This window comes from Peromyscus eremicus, unplaced genomic scaffold (assembly GCF_949786415.1).
Source record: "Peromyscus eremicus unplaced genomic scaffold, PerEre_H2_v1 PerEre#2#chr22_unloc_1, whole genome shotgun sequence".
NCBI classification, from domain to species: Eukaryota; Metazoa; Chordata; class Mammalia; order Rodentia; family Cricetidae; genus Peromyscus; species Peromyscus eremicus.
Genome location: NW_026734286.1, coordinates 5,078,241 through 5,099,762, shown reverse-complemented (window position 1 = coordinate 5,099,762; position 21,522 = coordinate 5,078,241). Strand labels below are relative to the sequence as shown.

The window sequence follows — 21,522 nt, the reverse complement described above, 5'->3', positions numbered from 1 at the left end:
GTCCAGTCATCCTTGTTCCACATCTAGTATCCTGTTATGAGTGAGTACATACCATGTTTGTCTTTCTGAGTCTGGGATACCTCACTCAGGATGATTTTTTCTAGATCCATCCATTTGTCTGCAAACCTCATGATGTCATTGTTTTTCTCTGCTGAGTAGTATTCCATTGTGTATATGTACCACATTTTGTTTATCCATTCTTCAGTTGAAGGGCATCTAGGTTGTTTCCATGTTCTGGCTATTACAAACAACGCTGATATGAACATAGCTGAACAAGTGCTCTTGTGGTGTGGTTGAGCATTCCTTGGGTATATGCCCAAGAGTGGTATAGCTGGATCTTGGGGGAGATGGATTCCCAATTTTCTAAGAAATCGCCATATTGATTTCCAAAGTGGTTGTACAAGCTTGCATTCCCACCAGCAGTGGAGGAGAGTTCCCCTAGCTCCACATCCTCTCCAGCATAAGGTGTCTTCAGTGTTTTTGATCTTAGCCATTCTGACAGGCGTAAGGTGGTATCTCAGAGTTGTTTTGATTTGCATTTCCCTGATGATTAGGGATGTTGAGCAATTCCTTAAATGTCTTTCAGCCATTTGAGTTTCCTCTGTTGAGAATTCTCTGTTTAGTTCTATAGCCCATTTCTTAATTGGACTGTTGGGCATTTTGATGTCTAATTTCTTGAGTTCCTTATATATTCTGGATATCAGTCCTCTGTCAGATGTGGGATTGGTGAAGATCTTTTCCCATTCTGTAGGCTGTCGCTTTGCTTTGTTGACCGTTTCCTTTGCCCTACAAAAGCTTCTCAGTTTCAAGAGGTCCCACTGATTGATTGTTTCTCTCAGTGTCTGTGCTACTGGTGTTCTATTTAGAAAGTGGTCTCCTATGCCAATGTGTTCAAGACTACTTCCTACTTTCTCTTCTAGCAGGTTCAGAGTAGCTGGATTTATGTTGAGGTCCTTGATCCACTTGGACTTAAGTTTTGTGCACGGTGATAGATATGGATCTATTTGCAGCCTTCTACATGTTGATATCCAGTTTTGCCAGCACCATTTGTTGAAGATGCTTTCTTTTTTCCATTGTGCACTTTTGGCTTCTTTGTCAAAAATTATTTGTTCATAGGTGTGCGGATTAATATCAGGGTCTTCAATTCGATTCCATTGGTCCACATGTCGGTTTTTATGCCAGTACCAAGCTGTTTTTATTACTGTAGCTCTATAGTACAGCTTGAAGTCAGGGATCGTGATGCCTCCAGAGGTTGTTTTATTGTACAGGATTCTTTTGGCTATCCTGGGTTTTTTGTTTTTCCATATGAAGTTGAGTATTATTCTTTCCAGGTCTGTGAAGAATTGTGTTGGTATTTTGATGGGGATTGCATTGAATCTGTAGATTGCTTTTGGTAAGATTGCCATTTTTACTATGTTAGTTCTGCCTATCCATGAGCATGGGAGATCTTTCCATTTTCTGACATCTTCTTCAATTTCTTTTTTCAGGGACTTAAAGTTCTTGTCATATAGGTCCTTCACTTGCTTGGTTAGTATTACCCCAAGGTATTTTATGTCATTTGTGGCTATAGTAAAGGGTGATGTATCTCTGATTTCCTTCTCCGCTTTTTTGTCCATTGTATATAGGAGGGCTACTGATTTGTTGGAGTTGATCTTGTATCCTGCTATGTTGCTGAAGGTGTTTATAAGCTGTATCAGTTCCTTGGTGGAATCTTTGGGGTTGCTCAAGTATACTATCATGTCATCTGCAAATAGGGAAAGCTTGACTTCTTCCTTTCCAATTTGTATCCCCTTAATCTCCTTATGTTGTCTTATTGCTCTGGCTAGAACTTCAAGTACTATATTGAATAAGTATGGGGAGAGCGGACAGCCTTGCCTCGTTCCTGATTTTAGTGGAATTGCTTTGAGTTTCTCTCCATTTAATTTGATGTTGGCTGTTGGCTTGCTGTAAATTGCCTTTATTATGTTTAGGTATGTTCCCTGTATTCCTGATCGCTCCAAGACCTTTATCATGAAGGGGTGCTGGATTTTGTCAAATGCCTTTTCAGCATCTAGTGAGATGATCATGTGGTTTTTTTCTTTGAGTTTGTTTATATGGTGTATCACATTGACAGACTTTCGTATGTTGAACCATCCTTGCATCCCTGGAATGAATCCTACTTGATCATGGTGGATAATTGTTTTGATGTGGTCTTGGAGTCTGTTTGCCAGTATTTTATTGAGTATTTTTGCATCAATGTTCATGAGGGAGATCGGTCTGTAGTTCTCTTTCTTTGTTGTATCCTTGTTTGGTTTGGGAATCAGGGTAATTGTAGCCTCATAGAAGGAGTTTGGTAATGTTCCTTCTGTTTCTATTGTATGGAACAATTTAGAGAGTATTGGTATTAACTCTTCTTTGAAGATCTGGTAGAATTCTGCACTGAAACCATCTGGTCCTGGGCTTTTTTTGGTTGGGAGACTTTTAATGACTGTTTCTATTTCGTTAGGGGTTATTGGACTATTTAAATAGTTTATCTGGTCTTGATTTAATTTAGGTATGTGGTACCTATCCAGAAAATTATCCATTTCTTTTAGGTTTTCCAGTTTTGTGGAATAGAGGTTTTTGAAGTATGACCTGATGATTCTCTGGATTTCCTCAATGTCTGTTGTTATGTCCCCCTTTTCATTTCTGATTTTGTTGATTTGGATGCTCTCTCTCTGTCTTTTGGTTAGTTTGGATAAGGGCTTGTCTATCTTGTTGATTTTCTCAAAGAACCAACTCTTTGTTTCATTAATTTTTTGTATTGTTCTCTTTGTTTCTATTTTATTGATTTCAGCTCTCACTTTGATAATTTCCTGGCATCTATTTTTCCTGGGAGACTTTGCTTCTTCCTGTTCTAGAACTTTCAGGTGTGCTGTTAAGTCACTAGTGTGAGATTTCTCCAGCTTATTTATGTGGGCGTTTAGTGCTATGAATTTCCCTCTTAGTACTGCTTTCATAGTGTCCCATAGGTTTGGATATGTGGTGTCTTCATTTTCGTTGATCTCTAGGAAGTCTTTAATTTCTTTCTTTATTTCTTCCTTAACCCATTGGTGATTCAGGTGGGTATTGTTCAGTTTCCATGAGATTGTAGGTTTTCTGTAGTTTTTGTTGTTGTTGAAATCCAACTTTAGACCATGGTGGTCTGATAGAACACAGGAGGTTATTCTAATTGTTTTGTATCTGTTTAGATTTGCTTTGTGACCAAGTATGTGGTCAATTTTAGAGAAGGTTCCATGGGGTGCTGAGAAGAAGGTATATTCTTTTTTGTTAGGATGGAATGTTCTGTAGATGTCGATTAAGTCCATTTGAGTCATGACATCAATTAAGTCCTTTATTTCTCTGTTAAGTTTCGATTTGGGGGATCTGTCCAGTGGTGAAAGTGGGGTGTTGAGGTCTCCCACTATTAATGTGTGGGGTTTTATATGTGATTTAAGCTTTAATAATGTTTCTTTTACATATGTGGGTGCCCTTGTGTTTGGGGCATAAATGTTCAGAATTGAGACTTCATCTTGGTGGATCTTTCCTGTGATGAGTATGTAATGCCCTTCTTGATCTCTTTTGATTGATTTTAGTTTGAAGTCTATTTTGCTGGATATCAGGATGGCTACACCCGCTTGTTTCTTAAGACCGTTTGATTGGAAAGTCTTTTCCCAGCCTTTTATTTTTAGGTAGTGTCTATCTTTGAATTTGAGATGTGTTTCTTGTATGCAGCAGAAAGATGGGTCCTGCTTTCGTATCCATTCTGTAAGCCTATGTCTTTTTATAGGTGAATTAAGTCCATTGATATTGAGGGATATTAATGTCCAGTGATTGTTCATTCCTGTTATTTTTTGGTGGTGATGTGTGTGTACTTTTCTTCGTTGGGGTCTACTGCTGTGGCTTTATCTATTGCCTGTGTTTTCGAGGTTGTATCTGACTTCCTTAGGTTGGAATTTTCCTTCTAGTGCTTTCTGTAGGGCTGGGTTTGTGGATAAATATTGTTTAAATCTGGCTTTGTCATGGAATGTCTTGTTCACTCCATCTATGACGATTGAAAGTTTTGCTGGGTATATTAGTCTAGGCTGACATCCATGGTCTCTTAATGTCTGCATTACATCTGTCCAGGACCTTCTGGCTTTCAAAGTCTCCATTGAGAAATCGGGTGTTATTCTGATAGGTTTGCCTTTATATGTCACTTGGCCTTTTTCCTTTGCTGCTCTTAATATTCTTTCTTTATTCTGTACGTTTAATTGTTTAATTATTATGTGGCGAGGGGACTTTTTCTGGGGGTCTAGTCTGTTTGGTGTTCTATAGGCTTCCTGTATCTTCATAGGCATTTCCTTCTTTAAGTTGGGAAAGTTTTCTTCTATGATCTTGTTGAATATATTTTCTGTGCCCTTGAGTTGGTATTCTTCTCCTTCTTCTACCCCTATTATTCGTAGGTTTGGTCTTTTCATGGTGTCCCAAATTTCTTGGACATTTTGGTTCATGACTTTGTTGACTTTAGTGTTTTCTTTGACTGATGAATCTATTTCTTCTATTGTATCTTCAACGCTAGAGATCCTCTCTTCCATCTCTTGCATTCTGTTGATTATACTTGCATCTGAAGTTCCCAATCGTTTTCTCAGATTTTCTATTTCCAGCATTCCCTCTGTTTGTGTCTTCTTCATTTTTTCTATTTCCTTTTTCAGGTCTTGGACTGTTTCCTTCATTTGTTTCATTGATTTTTCTTGATTTTCTTTCAGTATTTTATTGTTCTCTTCCAGGACTTTATTGATTTCTTCTAATTTGTTTGCCCTTTCCTCTAGTTGTTTACAGCGTTCTTCACATTTTTTTGTCTTTTCCTCTACACGAGCCTCTAGCTTCTTCATGATGACATTCATAAGGCTATTTTCTTCTGCTTCTTCCAATTTCTGATGTTCAGGTCTAGGTGTTGGAGGAGGGCTAGGGCCTGGTGATGGTGTATTACTATTCATTTTGTTGTATGTGTTTCTGCCTTGACGTCTGCCCATCTCCTTGTGGTTCGTTCCTGGCCTTATCCGCACACTTGGTTCAGAGCTGACAGATTCAGGAAGTCTCTCTCTCTTGTCCAGATGGGAGCTCTCTTGTCCAAATTGGAAGTCCGGGGCAGGATGGAAGCTCTTGTTCAGAAGGGAAGTCCGGGGGAGGATGGGTGCTCTCCTCTCTCTCTCTCTCTCTCTCTCTCTCTCTCTCTCTCTCTCTCCTCCAGACGGGAAATCCACGGCAAGATGGGAGCTGGGGGCCAGCCTCTAAGTCTCAAGAAGAGGCTTGGGGCTCAGGCGGATGGGCGTGGGGGCAGGGCGTGGAGACTGCAGGGTCTGCCAGGGGTCTTGGAGAAGGGGATCCTTCCCGGTTGGGGTAGAAGGGCACCTGCCCGGGGTCCAGAACCTGGGGCCAAGTTGGGCAGGTCTTCCCCGGAGTGGCTGGTGCCCAGGGATGGGGTCGGGGGCAAGCTAGGGCACTCACCTGTGCTTCAGAAGGGAAGTCCTGGGCAAGATGGGAGCTGGGGGGCCTGGCCTCTAAGTCTCAGGCAGAGGCTTGGGGCTCAGGCGGATGGGCGTGGGGGCAGGGCGTGGAGACTGCAGGGTCTGCCAGGGGTCTTGGAGAGGGGGATCCTTCCCAGTGGGGCTAGAAGGGCACCTGCCCGGGGAGCAGAACCTGGGCCCAAGTTGGGCAGGTCTTCCCCGGAGTGGCTGGTGCCCAGGGATGGGGTCGGGGGCAAGCTAGGGCACTCACCTGTGCTTCAGAAGGGAAGTCCGGGGGAAGATGGGAGCTGGGGGCTGGCCTCTAAGTCTCAGGAAGAGGCTTGGGGCTCAGGCAGATGGGCGTGGGGGCAGGGCGTGGAGACTGCAGGGTCTGCCAGGGGTCTTGGAGAAGGGGATCCTTCCCGGTTGGGGTAGAAGGGCACCTGCCCGGGGTCCAGAACCTGGGCCCAAGTTGGGCAGGTCTTCCCCGGAGTGGCTGGTGCCCAGGGATGGGGTCGGGGGCAAGCTAGGGCACTCACCTGTGCTTCAGAAGGGAAGTCCTGGGCAAGATGGGAGCTGGGGGCCGGCCTCTAAGTCTCAGGAAGAGGCTTGGGGCTCAGGCAGATGGGCGTGGGGGCAGGGCGTGGAGACTGCAGGGTCTGCCAGGGGTCTTGGAGAAGGGGATCCTTCCCGGTTGGGGTAGAAGGGCACCTGCCCGGGGTCCAGAACCTGGGCCCAAGTTGGGCAGGTCTTCCCCGGAGTGGCTGGTGCCCAGGGATGGGGTCGGGGGCAAGCTAGGGCACTCACCTGTGCTTCAGAAGGGAAGTCCTGGGCAAGATGGGAGCTGGGGGCCGGCCTCTAAGTCTCAGGAAGAGGCTTGGGGCTCAGGCAGATGGGCGTGGGGGCAGGGCGTGGAGACTGCAGGGTCTGCCAGGGGTCTTGGAGAAGGGGATCCTTCCCGGTTGGGGTAGAAGGGCACCTGCCCGGGGTCCAGAACCTGGGCCCAAGTTGGGCAGGTCTTCCCCGGAGTGGCTGGTGCCCAGGGATGGGGTCGGGGGCAAGCTAGGGCACTCACCTGTGCTTCAGAAGGGAAGTCCTGGGCAAGATGGGAGCTGGGGGCTGGCCTCTAAGTCTCAGGAAGAGGCTTGGGGCTCAGGCAGATGGGCGTGGGGGCAGGGCGTGGAGACTGCAGGGTCTGCCAGGGGTCTTGGAGAAGGGGATCCTTCCCGGTTGGGGTAGAAGGGCACCTGCCCGGGGTCCAGAACCTGGGCTCAAGTTGGGCAGGTCTTCCCCGGAGTGGCTGGTGCCCAGGGATGGGGTCGGGGGCAAGCTAGGGCACTCACCTGTGCTTCAGAAGGGAAGTCCTGGGCAAGATGGGAGCTGGGGGCCGGCCTCTAAGTCTCAGGAAGAGGCTTGGGGCTCAGGCAGATGGGCGTGGGGGCAGGGCGTGGAGACTGCAGGGTCTGCCAGGGGTCTTGGAGAAGGGGATCCTTCCCGGTTGGGGTAGAAGGGCACCTGCCCGGGGTCCAGAACCTGGGCCCAAGTTGGGCAGGTCTTCCCCGGAGTGGCTGGTGCCCAGGGATGGGGTCGGGGGCAAGCTAGGGCCTAAACTTTTCTTAAAGTATGAAATTTATACCAAAATTTACAAGATTAATATATATAGATATATATACATTTTAAACTTTGTTAAGATATGAATGGTCATATAGAGTACTAACTAATTCTAAAAAGCCGCATATATAGTCTTTGTGTTCGAGTCTCTTATCAGTTTTTTGCAGGAAATCACGGTCAGGCCTAACATCAACTGAAGTCTCCAGGAAGAAGATGGGGCCCCACAACAACAACAATTCCACATGGACAATAATAACATCACTAAGCTGACAAACATCATCTACAGATCAGCTTTGAACTACAAAGTGCTCAGAGCAATTTTGAGAGCGCTAGCTGAGATGATCCAGTCACAAAGACTACTTGAATAAGGATTTGAGATAAATCCTGAACTTTGGCATTATACACAGACTGGATAACGAAGGATATAGTTACCTTTCCTAGAATTTGACAATTAACCTAAAATTTTTCTTTCAGGATAAAGATAACTTCGCCCTTACCCAGCAGGAAGCAATTTCAAGAATACGACGCCCACATTCCTAAAGAGGTGGTGTGGGGTGGTTGGTTTTTTTGGTCTTTTAGGTCTTTTAATGGGTTTTGGGTCTGGGATAATTTTCATTGATTAGGGGGGTTGGTTCTAAGTTGTTGTAAAGGGTGAGGAAAAGGGCTAAGCAAAGGAGATTAGATTTAAGGTTCTTATTTTTAAAAAAAGAGAGAAAGAAAGAAAGAAAGAAAATGTAAATACTTTACATTGGATTGGATTGTTTTATATTGTATATAAATTATATATATTGAAATTGATATTATTAGAAAATGCTATATGTATATTTCTAATTGTACCATTCATTTAACAATGTAATGCAATTTTCTAATCCTTGAATGTTGTTATTACCAACTATTAGGATATAAAGAAATGAAAGTTAGTAGTTAGACATTATAATAGAACTTGTAGTTATATTAGGTATGTTTTCAAGATTGAGTAGATATATTTTAGATAGACAGGTTATCTTCAAACCCTTCAGGGATCTACAGAATATGGCATTTAAAATGTTTTAATAACTTAGAAAATTTTTCTTTTTTGTTATGACTATGAGACATGTCGGCTCCTGACAGTACCAATCTACTTCAGAGAAAATATGGGCATTGAAAAAACTGTAATTGGAGTTAACTTTCATTGTAGCAAAAGTTAGCCACTGGACAACAAAGTATCCTCGAATCAACTGCTGACGAACAGGACAGACAAGACACGAAACAAAGGACTACTGATTCTTGTCAAAACAAGTGTGGTTATGGCTTTATTAAAAGGCATCTTCTGAGGCCAGGACAATATGGCACCATCCCTGAAGTGGTCTTCGTAATCCGGGAAAGGTACAGTGCCCTTTTCTTCTAAGGCAGCTGAACAGGCAGTGGGCCGATGGCTTCTGATGTGTAATGGGGAGGTAGCTGAAACAGTTATTCTTGAAGAGTAATTAAGCTCACACCTCTCAACAGAAGAATTGCATTTAATAGAGGGATGTGGAGAAGAACGGGATGCTGAAATGAAGCCACATACACACATAGCCAAGAAGAATGGACAGCTGAATTCAAAAAACATCAACAATTTCCAGAATTTAAAATCCTGAATCATGACATGAAACTAGTGGTATTCAGGTATTTCTGGTATATAGACTGCTCTCACCCAATGTGAGGTTGAACTGTTGACCTTGTGTACATTCTACTTCACAAATGAGTCTGTCAGATACGCTAAGCCTATAGGCTGAAGATGATGCCCCAACAGTGCGGAGAAACCTCACATGATTGTCCAGGCAGCTGGCTGTTTCTGTCAACTCACAAGTTTTTGGAAGTTGCTTGCATATACTTCCTGTTTTTATTTTTTTGTTAGCTAATACTATTTCCTTCTTGGGTCTCTGAGGGAGTTGAAGATTAGTTAGTTATAGTTGACGATTAATTAGGATAGAAAGTGAATTAGATACAATAGAATAGATAATGGAATTATTTTCTCTGAATTTGTCAAATACAAATGAACTAGACATTGTTTAGGTATTTATTACTTGTATATATTGTATATAGTTATTGTACTTTTGTATATAGTTTTTCTTATGATAGTTATAAGCTTTTTCTTTTTTCCTTTTTATTAAAATAGAAAAGGGGAAATATGGTGATATTTTATTTGTATTAAAATGTTATTTGTATGTTAATAAATAAAGTTGCCCGGGGGTCAGAGCTATTAGCAAGCCATAGGAAAGCAGGGCAGTGGTGGCGTATACTTGTAATCCCAGCACTTGGTATGCAGAGCTGGGTAAGTCTCTGTGTGTTCAGGGATACAGCCATTATTGGACACACATGCCTTTAATCTCAATACCAAGCAAGGAAAACCTGGAGGCCTATACAGACAGTCCGTGACGAGGCGGTCATGTGGTTGGGTTTACAACCAATGAGAAGGCAGAACAGGAACACTATATAAAGACATTAACACAGGGGTAGTGAGTTCTGAGAGGTAGGACCACTGCAGGAGGAAGGGTAAGGTTTTAGCTCTTAGCTCTGACCTCTTGGCTTTCTTCTTTGCATTGGTTCTGTGTTTCTTATTTAATAAGAAGGTTGGTTACGTCTACAGGCTGATTTCCAAAATATATAAATAACTCAAGAAACTAGTCAGCAAAATACCAAACAATCCACTTAAACATGGGCTACAGAGCTAAACAGAGAATTCTCGACAGAAGAATTTCAAATGGCTGAAATATATTTAAGGAATTGCTCAACATCCTTAGTCATCAAGGAAATGCAAATCAAATCAACTCTGAGATACCATCTTCTACCTGTCAGAATGGCTAAGATCTAAAACACTGATGATAGCTTATGTTGGAGGGGATTGGAGCAAGGGGAATACTTCTCCACTGCTGTTGGGGGTGCAAACTTTTAAAGTCACTTTGGAAATCAGTGTGTCAACTTCTCAGAAAATTGGGAATCAATCTACCTTAAAACCCAATGATACTTCTCTTGATCATATACCCAAGGAATGCTCAATCATATCATAAGATCATATGCTCAACTATGTTCATAGCATCAGTATCATAATAGCCAGAACCTGGAAACAACCTAGATGCCCCTCAACTGAAGAATGGATTAAGAAAATGTTGTACATATACACAATGGAGTATTACTCAGCATTAAAAAACAATGACATCATGAAACTTGCAGGCAAATGGATGGAACTAGAAAATATCATCCTGAGTGAGGTAACCTAGGCACAGAAAGACAAACATGGTATGTACTCACTCATAAGTGGATACTAGATGTAAAGCAAAGTATAACCAGTCTACAACCTACAGCTCCAGAAAAGATAGGAAACAAGGAGAACCCTAAGAAGGACATATGGATCACCTTGGGAAGGGAAAACAGAGGAGATATCCTTGAGTGAACTGGGGATGAGGGGTGGCAAGAGAGGACAGGGAGTGGGGGATGAGAGCATGGAGGAATGGGATGGTTCAGCTGGGGTTGGGATGGAGTGGGAGAGCAATGAAAGAGATATCTTCATAGAAGGAGACATTATGAGGTAAGGGAGAAACCTAGTGCTGGGGAAATTCCCAGGAATTCACAAGAAGATTAGACTACTAGCCATAGTGGTGAGGGTACCTGAATTGGCCTACTCTGGTAATCAGATGGTGAATATCCTGTCATCATAAGGCCTTCATCCAATAACTGAAGGAAGCATTGCAGAGATTCATAGCCAAGCACCAGGCCAATCTCCAGGAGTTCAGTTGAAGGGAGGAAAGAAAAATTATATGAGCAAGGGGTCAATATCATGATAGGGAAATCTACATTGACAACTGAACCAAGCTCATGGGAACTCACAAACTTTAGACAGATGGCTGTGGAACATGCGTGGGACCAGACTAGGTCCTCTACATACGGGAGACAGTTGTGTAGCCTGGTTTATATGAGGGGCCCCTGGCAGTGGGATCAGGATCCATCCCTGGTTCATGAGCTGGCTTTTTGGAGCCCATTACCTATGATGGGATGCCTTGCTTAGCCTAGATGCGGAAGGGGGCTCTTGGTCCTGCCTCAACTAAATGTACCAGGCTTTGCTCTTTCCCCATAAGAGTCCTTACCATTTTGGAGGAAGGGATGTGTGAGTTGGGTTGGGGGAAGGCTGGAGGAGAGAGGGAGGAAGGATGAATGGGGGATCTGTTGTTGGTATGTAAAATGAATAAAGAACTTTCTTAAATTAAAAAAAGAAATTTATTTTCAAATACTTCCCTAAGATAGAAATAATTTTATCATTTATTGAAGATTAAAACACATTTGCATGTTAATGAAATGGATATGCTTGTTTGCCTTCACAATCCAATCCAAACACATACCAGTTTTGTACTTAAATGGTGAGGAATGATGTTAGGAGTTCATGAAGTTTTTCTCTTTGCAAATAAACAATACTTTATAAGATCAAAAATATTATCTGTAAAGTAAAATCACTGCAGTCCATAACATACATTGGTCTGCAATCTGAGCTAACTGTTTTAGATGGTTGTAATAGGAATCTAGTAAAGTCATTGTATCTAGGGAAATCATTAGAATGTAGTGGTTCTTTCTCATTGTATCTAGGGTAACAATAGAATGTATTAGTGTTTGTAGAAGGTACCTAGACCTTGAAGAAATCATAGTAGTGAACAGTGATTGCTTTCTATGTTTTATAGAGTTGTTTATCTGAAGGAGTTTCCGTCTGCTGCATGACTTTGAACACAAAACTATCCAGGCATACCTGGAGGTCTTGAATTATTGTGTACTGCGAACAGTACATAATCAGGACTAAAGGGTGTGGGATTGTGATGATTTTCTTCAGAGAACATATAGAATATATCAAAGGAGCTTTTGCATGAGGAACTAGTAACCAAAATACAACATTTGTATACTATCAATAAATACGCTTCTGAGTAGAGGTTTGAGGTTCAGGTCACAGACGCAGTTCCTCTCTGCTTCCAGAGAGCCTAAAATTACATTCTGGAGTGGCTCTCCTTCTTTGAACATCTTGCATAACTGAGAATACCCAACAAATGGTACTTTTGGGGAGTGTGTGACATGACACCATGTACAATGCAAAGTGGCTATGTCCTATGTCAGGACGAAGGTTGCAGTGAAGTTGTATAGTGGAACATGTCCCTAAACATTTCATATTCAGTCCATGTTTAATTTTAATTAATTTTTGATTATCACATACTCAGAAATACTTTATTGTCACAACTTTTTTTCAACTCCAACATTCATTTACTCATTATAAAGTCAAGAGTTACTTCATTTTCTGGAGTTTTGATGTAGAAAACAAGGTTTTTCTTAATTCTTACAATATATTTTGACCATAAGTTTTCTTCTACCCCAACTAGTCCCCACCCTCCCGTTCTTCCTCCCTACCCAACTTCATATTCTCTCTCTTAAAAGAAACTAACACAAAGCCAAAACAAAACAAAAAAGTACACACACACACACACACACACACACACAAACACAAATGATGACCATTTTGTATTGGCCAGATACTGCTGAGCATGAGCCTGTCCTGGAATATGGTTTATATAACCATTAGGACTCCATTGATTTTTCCCCCTTGCCCAGAAGCTATCATTTACAAATAACTCCTTAGCTAGGCACAGGATTTTGTGTCTACTTGTCCTTCTCCATGCTGGGATTCTGTCTGGCTTGAACCTGTGCATGTTTTGTGAATGCTGTCATAGTCTCCATGAGTTCATATGTGTATGAACTGTTGTGTCTGGAAAATACTATTTCCTAAAATTATCTACCACTTCTGGCTCTTACAGTCTTTGTGCCTCCTTTTCAGCATAGATACCTTAGCCTTGAAGGAGAAGTTATGATAACAGCATCCCATTTGGGGCTAAATGCATGAAAGTCTCTCACTCTCTGCTCATTGTCCAGTTGTGAGTCTCTGTGTTCATTACTATCTACTGCAGGAAGAAGTTTCTCTGGTGAGGATCAAGCAATGCGCTGATCTATGGGTAGAAATATATTATTTTGGGGTTGTTTTATTCTTATGTTCCTTAAGCAGAATAATGGTAGTAGGTTTTCCCTTAGTACTTAAGGTTATCCATATGGAAAAGCAAGGTGGTACTCAAATAGAAACTTCATCTCTACTCATTGGCATTCACAAATGCTGGAAGGTATTAACACACTAAAGAAAGAGAAAAGCAATCATCAGTCTTATCTAGCTATGCACCTTGTAATTTACAACTTGCATCTGCAAGAGATACACCCACTGGTGGAAGAGTGGCACAAATGTTATGATAATAACCAACCACTTTTCAAAATTGGATTTAAGGCCTACACCATGAGATGGAACCCATACCTGGCATTGTTAGTAATGCCAAGAACCCCAGACTAAATAGATCATGGAGTCTAGGGAAAAATGGTTTCGAAATGGTAGGAATAAAACACCAGGTAGATATATTAGAAAATTTTAATGGCTAGGGACTGGGACAGAAACAAAATTATAACAGCATAAAAATGGCAACACTCAGAACCTTGGTTTGATCTAATTCTTTTTATATTAACTATTACCTGTATCGATATCTCAAGTGTGATACTGAACTATAATTTGCTATCTGTTGACATTGCATGGTCAACTCTCATTGACTGGGCACTACCTGGCATCAGTCTCAGGCCTACACACACACACACACACACACACACACACACACACACACACACACACACACGTGTGTGTTTACACATATGCAAATATGCTTATATATTAATACTACATACAGAGATACAAGTTAAAAATTAAACACCAAAACAAATAGCCAAATAAATAGGCAGCTGAATTAAAAAGAGGTTTCTCTGAAAAATAAATGGAAATGGAAAATTAATGATAGAAACAAATGCACCTCATCCTTATCCATGAAACAAACACAAATAGAAACTAGACTATGTTAGTAACTAAAACTAAGTTAGATTCCTTAACTTAGTTAAAATGGCCATTTTGAAGAAAGGAAAAAAATCCAGGCTGTCAAAGTGCAGAGGGGAAAGGCATAATATGTGGAGGTGTGGATATTTATTATCTCATCCACTCTAGGAATCAATATGGAGGTTCCTCTGAAATCTTAAGAGGATGATCTTGTTATTCCATTCTTGGTAACATACCAGAAAGAAATCAAGGCAATATACAATAGAGGTACATGTACACTCAATTAATGGTGTCACACTAAATGCCCATCAATGGATGGATGCCTAAATAAATGGTGACATAAGCACACAAAGGAGTTTTATTCATCTATAAAGAAAAATGAAATTATGTCATTGGCAGAAAAGTGGAACTGGAGATCATTAGAGTAATCAAAACATACCAGACTCAAAAAACCTACTGGCACACATTTTCTCCCATATGCCAAATATAGATAAAAACACATGGAAGTGGGAATGCTATTTAGAGATTGTAGGTTAGGAGATACAGGGAAAACTATATGATAAAGAGGTAAATACAACCAATGTGCATTCCATGTGTGTATGAAAAGTATCATAATAAAGCCCATTGTCTTGTAAAAAAAATACATGCTCAAAAAAGGAAAAGAAATTGGAGTATGGATCAGAGTCAAAGACCAAAGAACTTTCACTGTTAGGTGTTCCACAAAAAGACCAAGCTACACAACCATAATATATATGGAGAGGACCTAACTCAGACACATACGGGCTCCATGATTGTCCCCTCAGTCTCCGTGAGCCCCTATGAGCCCTACTTAGTTGATTCCATGGACCTTGTTCTCATGGTGTCCAGACTCTACTGGGCCCTACAGTCTTCCCCACTCTCCTTTGTCTGTGAGGTTTCCTGACTTCCACCTAATGTTTGGCTGTGTGTCTCCCATCATTTGCTGGATGTAACCTCTCTGATGATGATTGGGCTATGAATACCACAGAATATCATTAGAAATCACTTCATTTCATTGATTTTTTTGTCAGTTATGTTTGGTTCTATCCTAGGACTCTGGGTTATCCAGCCTCTGATTCCTGGCCATCCAGATAATGCCAATCATTGACACCCTTTCATAGTGTTGGCCTCAAGCTGTTCCAGTCATTGATTGACCACTTCCACAAGTTCTGTGCCACCATTACCCCTGCACATCTTGCAGGAAGAACAAATTGTAGGTCATTGGTTTTAGGGCTTGGTTGATGTCCTAGTGCCTCCACTGGAAACCTTGCCTGGTTACAGAAGATGGCTGGTTCATGCTCTGTATCCTCCATTACTAGGAGTCTTCACTAGGATCATCCTCATAGATTCCAGGGAGTTTCTACTGTACTAAGTTTCCACCAACTACTCAAGTGGACTCAAAAATTATCAAGAGACTCCTAGTAGGTGGTTAATATCAGAAATTGTACAAGGGAATCTAAATGCACATCATGATTATCAGACAACTCATGAATAATTACTTAAATTTATTTCTTTCTCCTGGCCTAATGAGGAATACACCCCTCATTGTTTTACCAAAAACACAAGGAAGCTAATTAACTTACAACTAATGGTCTCAAATCAAGGGGAAAGAGTTCTTCCTGTTGATAAACAGGAGAATTATGTGTTTCTGAAGGCACCAATGGAATACAATGCTTTAGTGACCTGAGACATATTTAACACAACTTTCTTCACTTTAGACTTTGGTTGAAACCTTAATTCAGGATGAAGTAAGCTGGTAGGAGGTTAAAGCAGGGGAGTTCATGGGGAAGAAATGATGACTAGTCACCTGGGTTTTTAACCTACTCTTTTGAGAACAGGCAATCTTTAGGAACAATTTTCTTTCTGTGCAGAGCAATGTCCCATGGGGAGATCATGTGCTTAGGGGCTGGAATAACAGGAGGAAAATATTCTCAAAGGAGAAGTTGCTGTCAACTTTGAGTGTCTCCCCAGTGTAGTCCTTCTGATTTGCAAACTAGAGCTACACATTAATTTTCTCATTTTGAAGTCCTGACCCTGGCTGGGGATTAATACTGCTCTCTGTCCTGCTTCATGTGCCAAGTACAGCTTCAGTTCTCCATCATCAGCCACTCAGAGGGGAGTTGGGACATTGATGCACAGACCTACCTTCCAGAGGTCAATCCAGGTCAGACCTGGAGCTCTGCTGCTCTTGCAGCAAGAGGTCAGAAAACAGAAGAATGGAAAATGTACATGAGAGCAAAGTTAGCCTAGCCAAGACTGGGATATGCTAAGGAGGCTTTCCAGTTGGTCCTGCAAGGTATTGATTCATGAAGCTGGAAAGAGAAGAATCCACTGAACTCAGTAATTGGGGTGAGAATTAATTTTTAAGTGATAGTTTTGTAAGGCTAATCATAAGAGGATGGTTTTATGAACTCATAAAATAGTTCCATATAAATTAGAACTTATGTTTCCAGATCCTGGAAATTATGGAATGTATAGACAGAAAGCACTGGTTGTAAAGTTAACTAAAATAACTTCATGCCTTTTTATTTTTAAAATGAATATAATGTCATATTAATAAGAAGGATCCTGGTGGATAATGTCTGCAGGACTGCAAGAGTTCATGAATTTTATAGTTTGTTGGTGCCTTTCTTCATGTAAGATAGACACATTAAAAAGGAGGAAAGGGTATATTAGAAAGATTGCCTGCAGTCATTTTGTTACTGATGAATACAAAAAATTATTGTGACTTTCTTACCTGTTTACTTTCTCTATTGCAAATAATGCATATCCTTTGAATTTATTGAGTAGGAATAATGTGTTTATTCCACATAAAAATAGAATTCTTCCATATGTACAGATTGGATTTCCCACCAACTTTTCTCTTTGATATTCCATTGTGTGTGTGTTTGTGTGGTGTGTTTGTGTGTGTGTGTGTGTGTGTGTGTGTGTGTGTGTGTGTATGTTTGGGAGGAAATTATGTAGTTTTTTGATATCCAGTCTGATAGACATAGTCTGTCCTCCTAATTGTTCCAACTTTTCATAAAATATCAATTATATAATATACTGGTTCCACTTGTGACATGTCTATACATGTGTGGAATGTGCTCTGATCATGTTCGTCACTCTTATAACTCCACTCCCACTTTTGATATCCTATTACCACTCCCCATTGCTCTTCATTCTACTATTCTGGCATTTTAAATTCTGGATTATGGATGTATATAAAAGAAAATATGCTGTTTGTGTTTGTCACTAGCTTATTTCACTGTTATTAATATTCACATGTTCAATGTCTTCCTGCTCCAGCAGAATGTGAGTGACTTAATAGCCTGTTATATACCGTCATTTCATTTCTATGAGTGTTTATCCTTGCTGTACCTTTGGTCTTTTATAATTTTGCACTTGGTATTAAGTCCAAGGCCTCATATATCCCAGGAAAATATCCCATCAATGAGTTATAAAACCCTTTGAGACAGAGTCTCAGTAAGTCATTCAGGCTAGACTCAACCTCACTTTACAAGTCAGGGATGAAGTCATTCAGGCTGATCCTGACCTCACTTTACAGCCAGGAATGACACAAATGTGCCGCTCAAGGTTACAGACAGATGGACAAAATTGAAGAAGATGTTCATAGCTTGCTTATCTCTTAAATCTGTGATCCTCCTGCCTTAGCCTTCCTGGTAACTATGCTTGTAGATCTGTTACCATGCCTGGCCTTTGCCTTTCTGGAGAGATCTCTTTCAACAAGTCTTAGGACTTTGGGTTCTCAATTAAGTCATGATTTACATTCTAGTGAAGTTTAAGTTGCATAAACATATGTGCTTTATATATCTTCATATGACACAGAATGATAAATGTATATCTGAGCCAATTATACACTATTAAAGATAGCATGACATGTTGATGCAGAACTGTCATGGGAGCAGGGTGTGATGAGTTTATCTGGTGTCCACTGAGATTAATTAGAGGAAGTATGTTTGTGTAAGATAGATTTGGCCTAGTGTTCTGGTGCAAGATTCTATGCAGGAACACTGAGAACACCTTGTATATTGACAAACTTTGTTCACTGGAATTTCTTACATGTGTGTAGTGTTTACTGTCCCTCACCCTCTCCTGTCCCCCTCCTTCTGCAAGCGCTTGCTCTTCTCAGTAGAGTTCTTTTCCTATACCTATGTCTTTTTTTCTGGTTGTTGTTGTTGCTGTTCTATGGCTGAATAACTTTCAGTATGTCAATCTGTGTGATCATGGGTTTTGAGTTATCCATTGGATTCTGGTGGTTTCAGTGAAGCTACACAACTGGACACTTGCAAGTGTTCATTGCAAAGAGTCATTGGTCTAGTCTGAAGCCTCTGATTTCTACTACACTATCAATGCTGGGTTCTCACTAGGCGGATATCCTGTTGTTGCTTTGTGTTGCAGAGATGCTGTAGCTTTGGGCCTGTGGGTCAAGTCCCTTCATGACTTAAGCAATTCATAGATGGGGTGGATGGCAGGATGGGCCAAGTCACAGCCCTGTTTCTAGGCCTGGGCAGCTGCAGGGTTGGTCTGCCTGCAAGTGCTCTCCTGTCCTCCCCAACAGGGTGAGCTCTCCAGCATTGCTCCTGGTAATTCACCTCTTGCAGAAATGAGCAAGGTGTTGGGCGGGTTCTCCTGCTTTCACATCCTCAGGGTCAGCTCTCCCACACCTATACCCTCAGGGCCAGTTCTATTGTGTTGCTCAGGTGAGGTACAGGGACCACTCTCCCAAGTGAGGGTCAAGGACAGCCCTCCCACAATTATGACCCCAGGACTAACTCCTCCACCTGTCTCAGGTATTGGGTGGGGATGGGGTAGAGCTGCCACCACGTCAGATGGGTAATGTGGACAACTCTTCCTTGCTCACAACAGCAGGGCTGGGTCAGCCTCACCTCTGACCACTGGGGAGCTCTGCTGTGCTGCCTAGGTGAGGGGCAGGGCCCACTTCCCTGAGTGCTACAAGTGGTAAGGGGGAGGATCAGCTCTTTTGTTTGTTGCAGGCTATAAGGGGCAAGGGGCAAAAGGGGGCATGTCTCACCCTTCTACACCGCCACATTATAGATGAGTAGTGGGGACAGCTCTCCCAATCTTTCAACTTCAAGGTTGGCTCACCCATACCTCTACCAATAAAGTCCGCTTACTCTATTGTGCTACCCAGGTGAGGTGCAGGGCCTGCCCTCCCAAGGGTTGCAGCTGGTCGGGGGCAAGGCGGCTCTCCTGCTCTTGTGATCTCAGGGCCAGTTCTCACACCTGCCTCAGGCATTGATGGGCAGTGGGGGGGAGTGGAAGAAGTGCACCTCTCCTCCACTCATGCCACCACAGGACAGATGGGTGATAGATATTAATTTGTTTTAATATGAGATCTTTGAGCACAGACTGAACATAGCACAGAAATTTCTACTCAGAGACAACACCAGGACTCTCTTCATGGGATAAATATAAAACATATAAATAAATATCATGACTATAGAAGGCTAGGCTTACTAGGTTCCATAGTAGTAGATACACACCTAAAATAAAAGTTATCTGGCCAGGAACCCATAGTTTTGTGAGCTCATAGGTCCCTGGGGAGAACTCCCAGTTATCATTTTGCTAAATGTGTGTAATATAAAAATGAACCTAAATATTTATATCTATGTTGATAGATGAGTGATGCTCTCACTCCTCATCAAAAAGCATCTGTTTCCAGTGGATAGAGGATAATATAGGAACCAACAACTTGTCAAAGTGTGGAGAATAAACACCTACAAAGTGTTCAGTCCAAAATGAGACATCTAGACCAAAGTGTTCAGGGAATAGCGTGAAAGGAGGAGTGGAAAGAGTAAGAGACAGAACGTTGGAAGAGTCGCCTCTGGTAGCATGCCTTTTGAACACAGCAGGGTCCTTATAAACTCACAGCAGCGGTGGATGATTATACAAGACTTGCAAAAGATCAAACTAGTCAACACTCTATAGCGGCAGAGAAAAGGCTTCATGAGGCCTCAATCTTGACCGAGGAGCCATTGGCAGTTGGTAACTGATGGAGGAGAGAGTTCATTATTTTCAGAGGTGTGGCCCCTCGTAGGTGGACAATGACCCTGTCCTGGTGAGCATCCCGTGAATATATGACCAGAGCTAATGGAGCTAAGAGGAACTGGAGGGTGAGAGACAGACAGACAGAGAGAAAGAGGAAGAAGAAAGGAGGAAGAAGCATTGATGTTAGCTTATTGATAGGTGACTGAATCTGTCTTTCCCAATTCTTCTTTTGGTAGGCATATCAAACACATGGAACAAGGAAATGATACTCAGCTTTCAGAATTCTTTCTTCTGGGATTTTCAGAGAATCAACCTCAGATTCAGCCTTTCATATTTGGACTTTTCCTCTCCATGTACCTAGTGACTGTTTTTGGCAACCTACTCATCATCATGGCCATCGTTGTGGACTCCCACCTTCATACACCCATGTACATCTTCCTCTCCAATCTGTCCTTTGTGGACATCTGCTTCACCTCCACAACTGTCCCCCAGATGCTAGTAAATATACAGACACAGAGCAAAGTTATCGTCTATGTGAACTGCATCACTCAGGTGTACTTCTTACTACTTTTTTCAGTACTGGACATCTTTTTGCTGACTGTGATGGCCTATGACCGCTATGTGGCCATCTGTCACCCCCTGCACTACATGATCATCATGAACACAAGACGCTGTGGATTGCTGATTCTAGCATGCTGGATCATAAGTGTTCTGAATTCCCTGTTACATAGCTTTTTGGTTCTGCGGTTGTCATTCTGCACAGACCTGAACATCCCTCACTTTTACTGTGAACTCAATCAGGTGGTACACCATGCCTGTTCTGACACCTCTCTTAATGACATGGTAATTTATATTGCAGCCATGTTACTGGCTGTGGGTCCCCTCTCTGGCATCCTCTACTCTTACTCCAAGATAGTGTCCTCCATACGTGCAATCTCCTCAGCTCAGGGGAAGTACAAAGCATTTTCCACATGTGCATCTCACCTCTCTGTTGTCTCTTTATTTTATTGCACCCTCCTGGGAGTGTACCTCAGTTCTGCTGTGACCCAGAACCCACGTGCCACTGCAATGGCTTCATTGATGTACACTGTGGTCACCCCTATGCTGAACCCCTTCATTTATAGTCTGAGGAACAATGACATGAAGGAGGCTCTGAAAATACTTTTAGGGAGGGTGACTAGAAACAGACCAATGGACTTACCTTCATAGTTGTGTACTCATGTTTGTAGAACCTAGGGTTATGGAATTAGCAATTGTGGTCTTTGGTCCTATATTGTAATAAAACTTAGTCTCACTATTTCCTCTAATTTCACTGTCCATTATATTGTTTGTTTATACAATCCCTTTCTTTACAAGGCTTAGTGTTCTTTCTGGTATCTGTGTTTTACTTTTTCATTTCTTATTTTCTTAAATAAATACCTATCCTTGGATCAAATCCTCTTGAAACTTCCACTCTTATCAGGAAACAACTGAGACTTCTTAAGA

The 21,522-nt window shown here is 41.8% G+C and overlaps 1 protein-coding gene across 1 annotated transcript; it reads left to right on the top strand.

The window, feature by feature from the left end:
- Window positions 1-20,286: 20,286 nt before the first annotated feature.
- Window positions 20,287-21,246, top strand: LOC131900663 (olfactory receptor 7A40-like). Its single transcript, XM_059251974.1, has one exon. The coding sequence runs from the start codon at window positions 20,287-20,289 to the stop codon at window positions 21,244-21,246; it is 960 nt and encodes a 319-aa protein (XP_059107957.1).
- The last annotated feature ends 276 nt before the right edge of the window (window positions 21,247-21,522 follow it).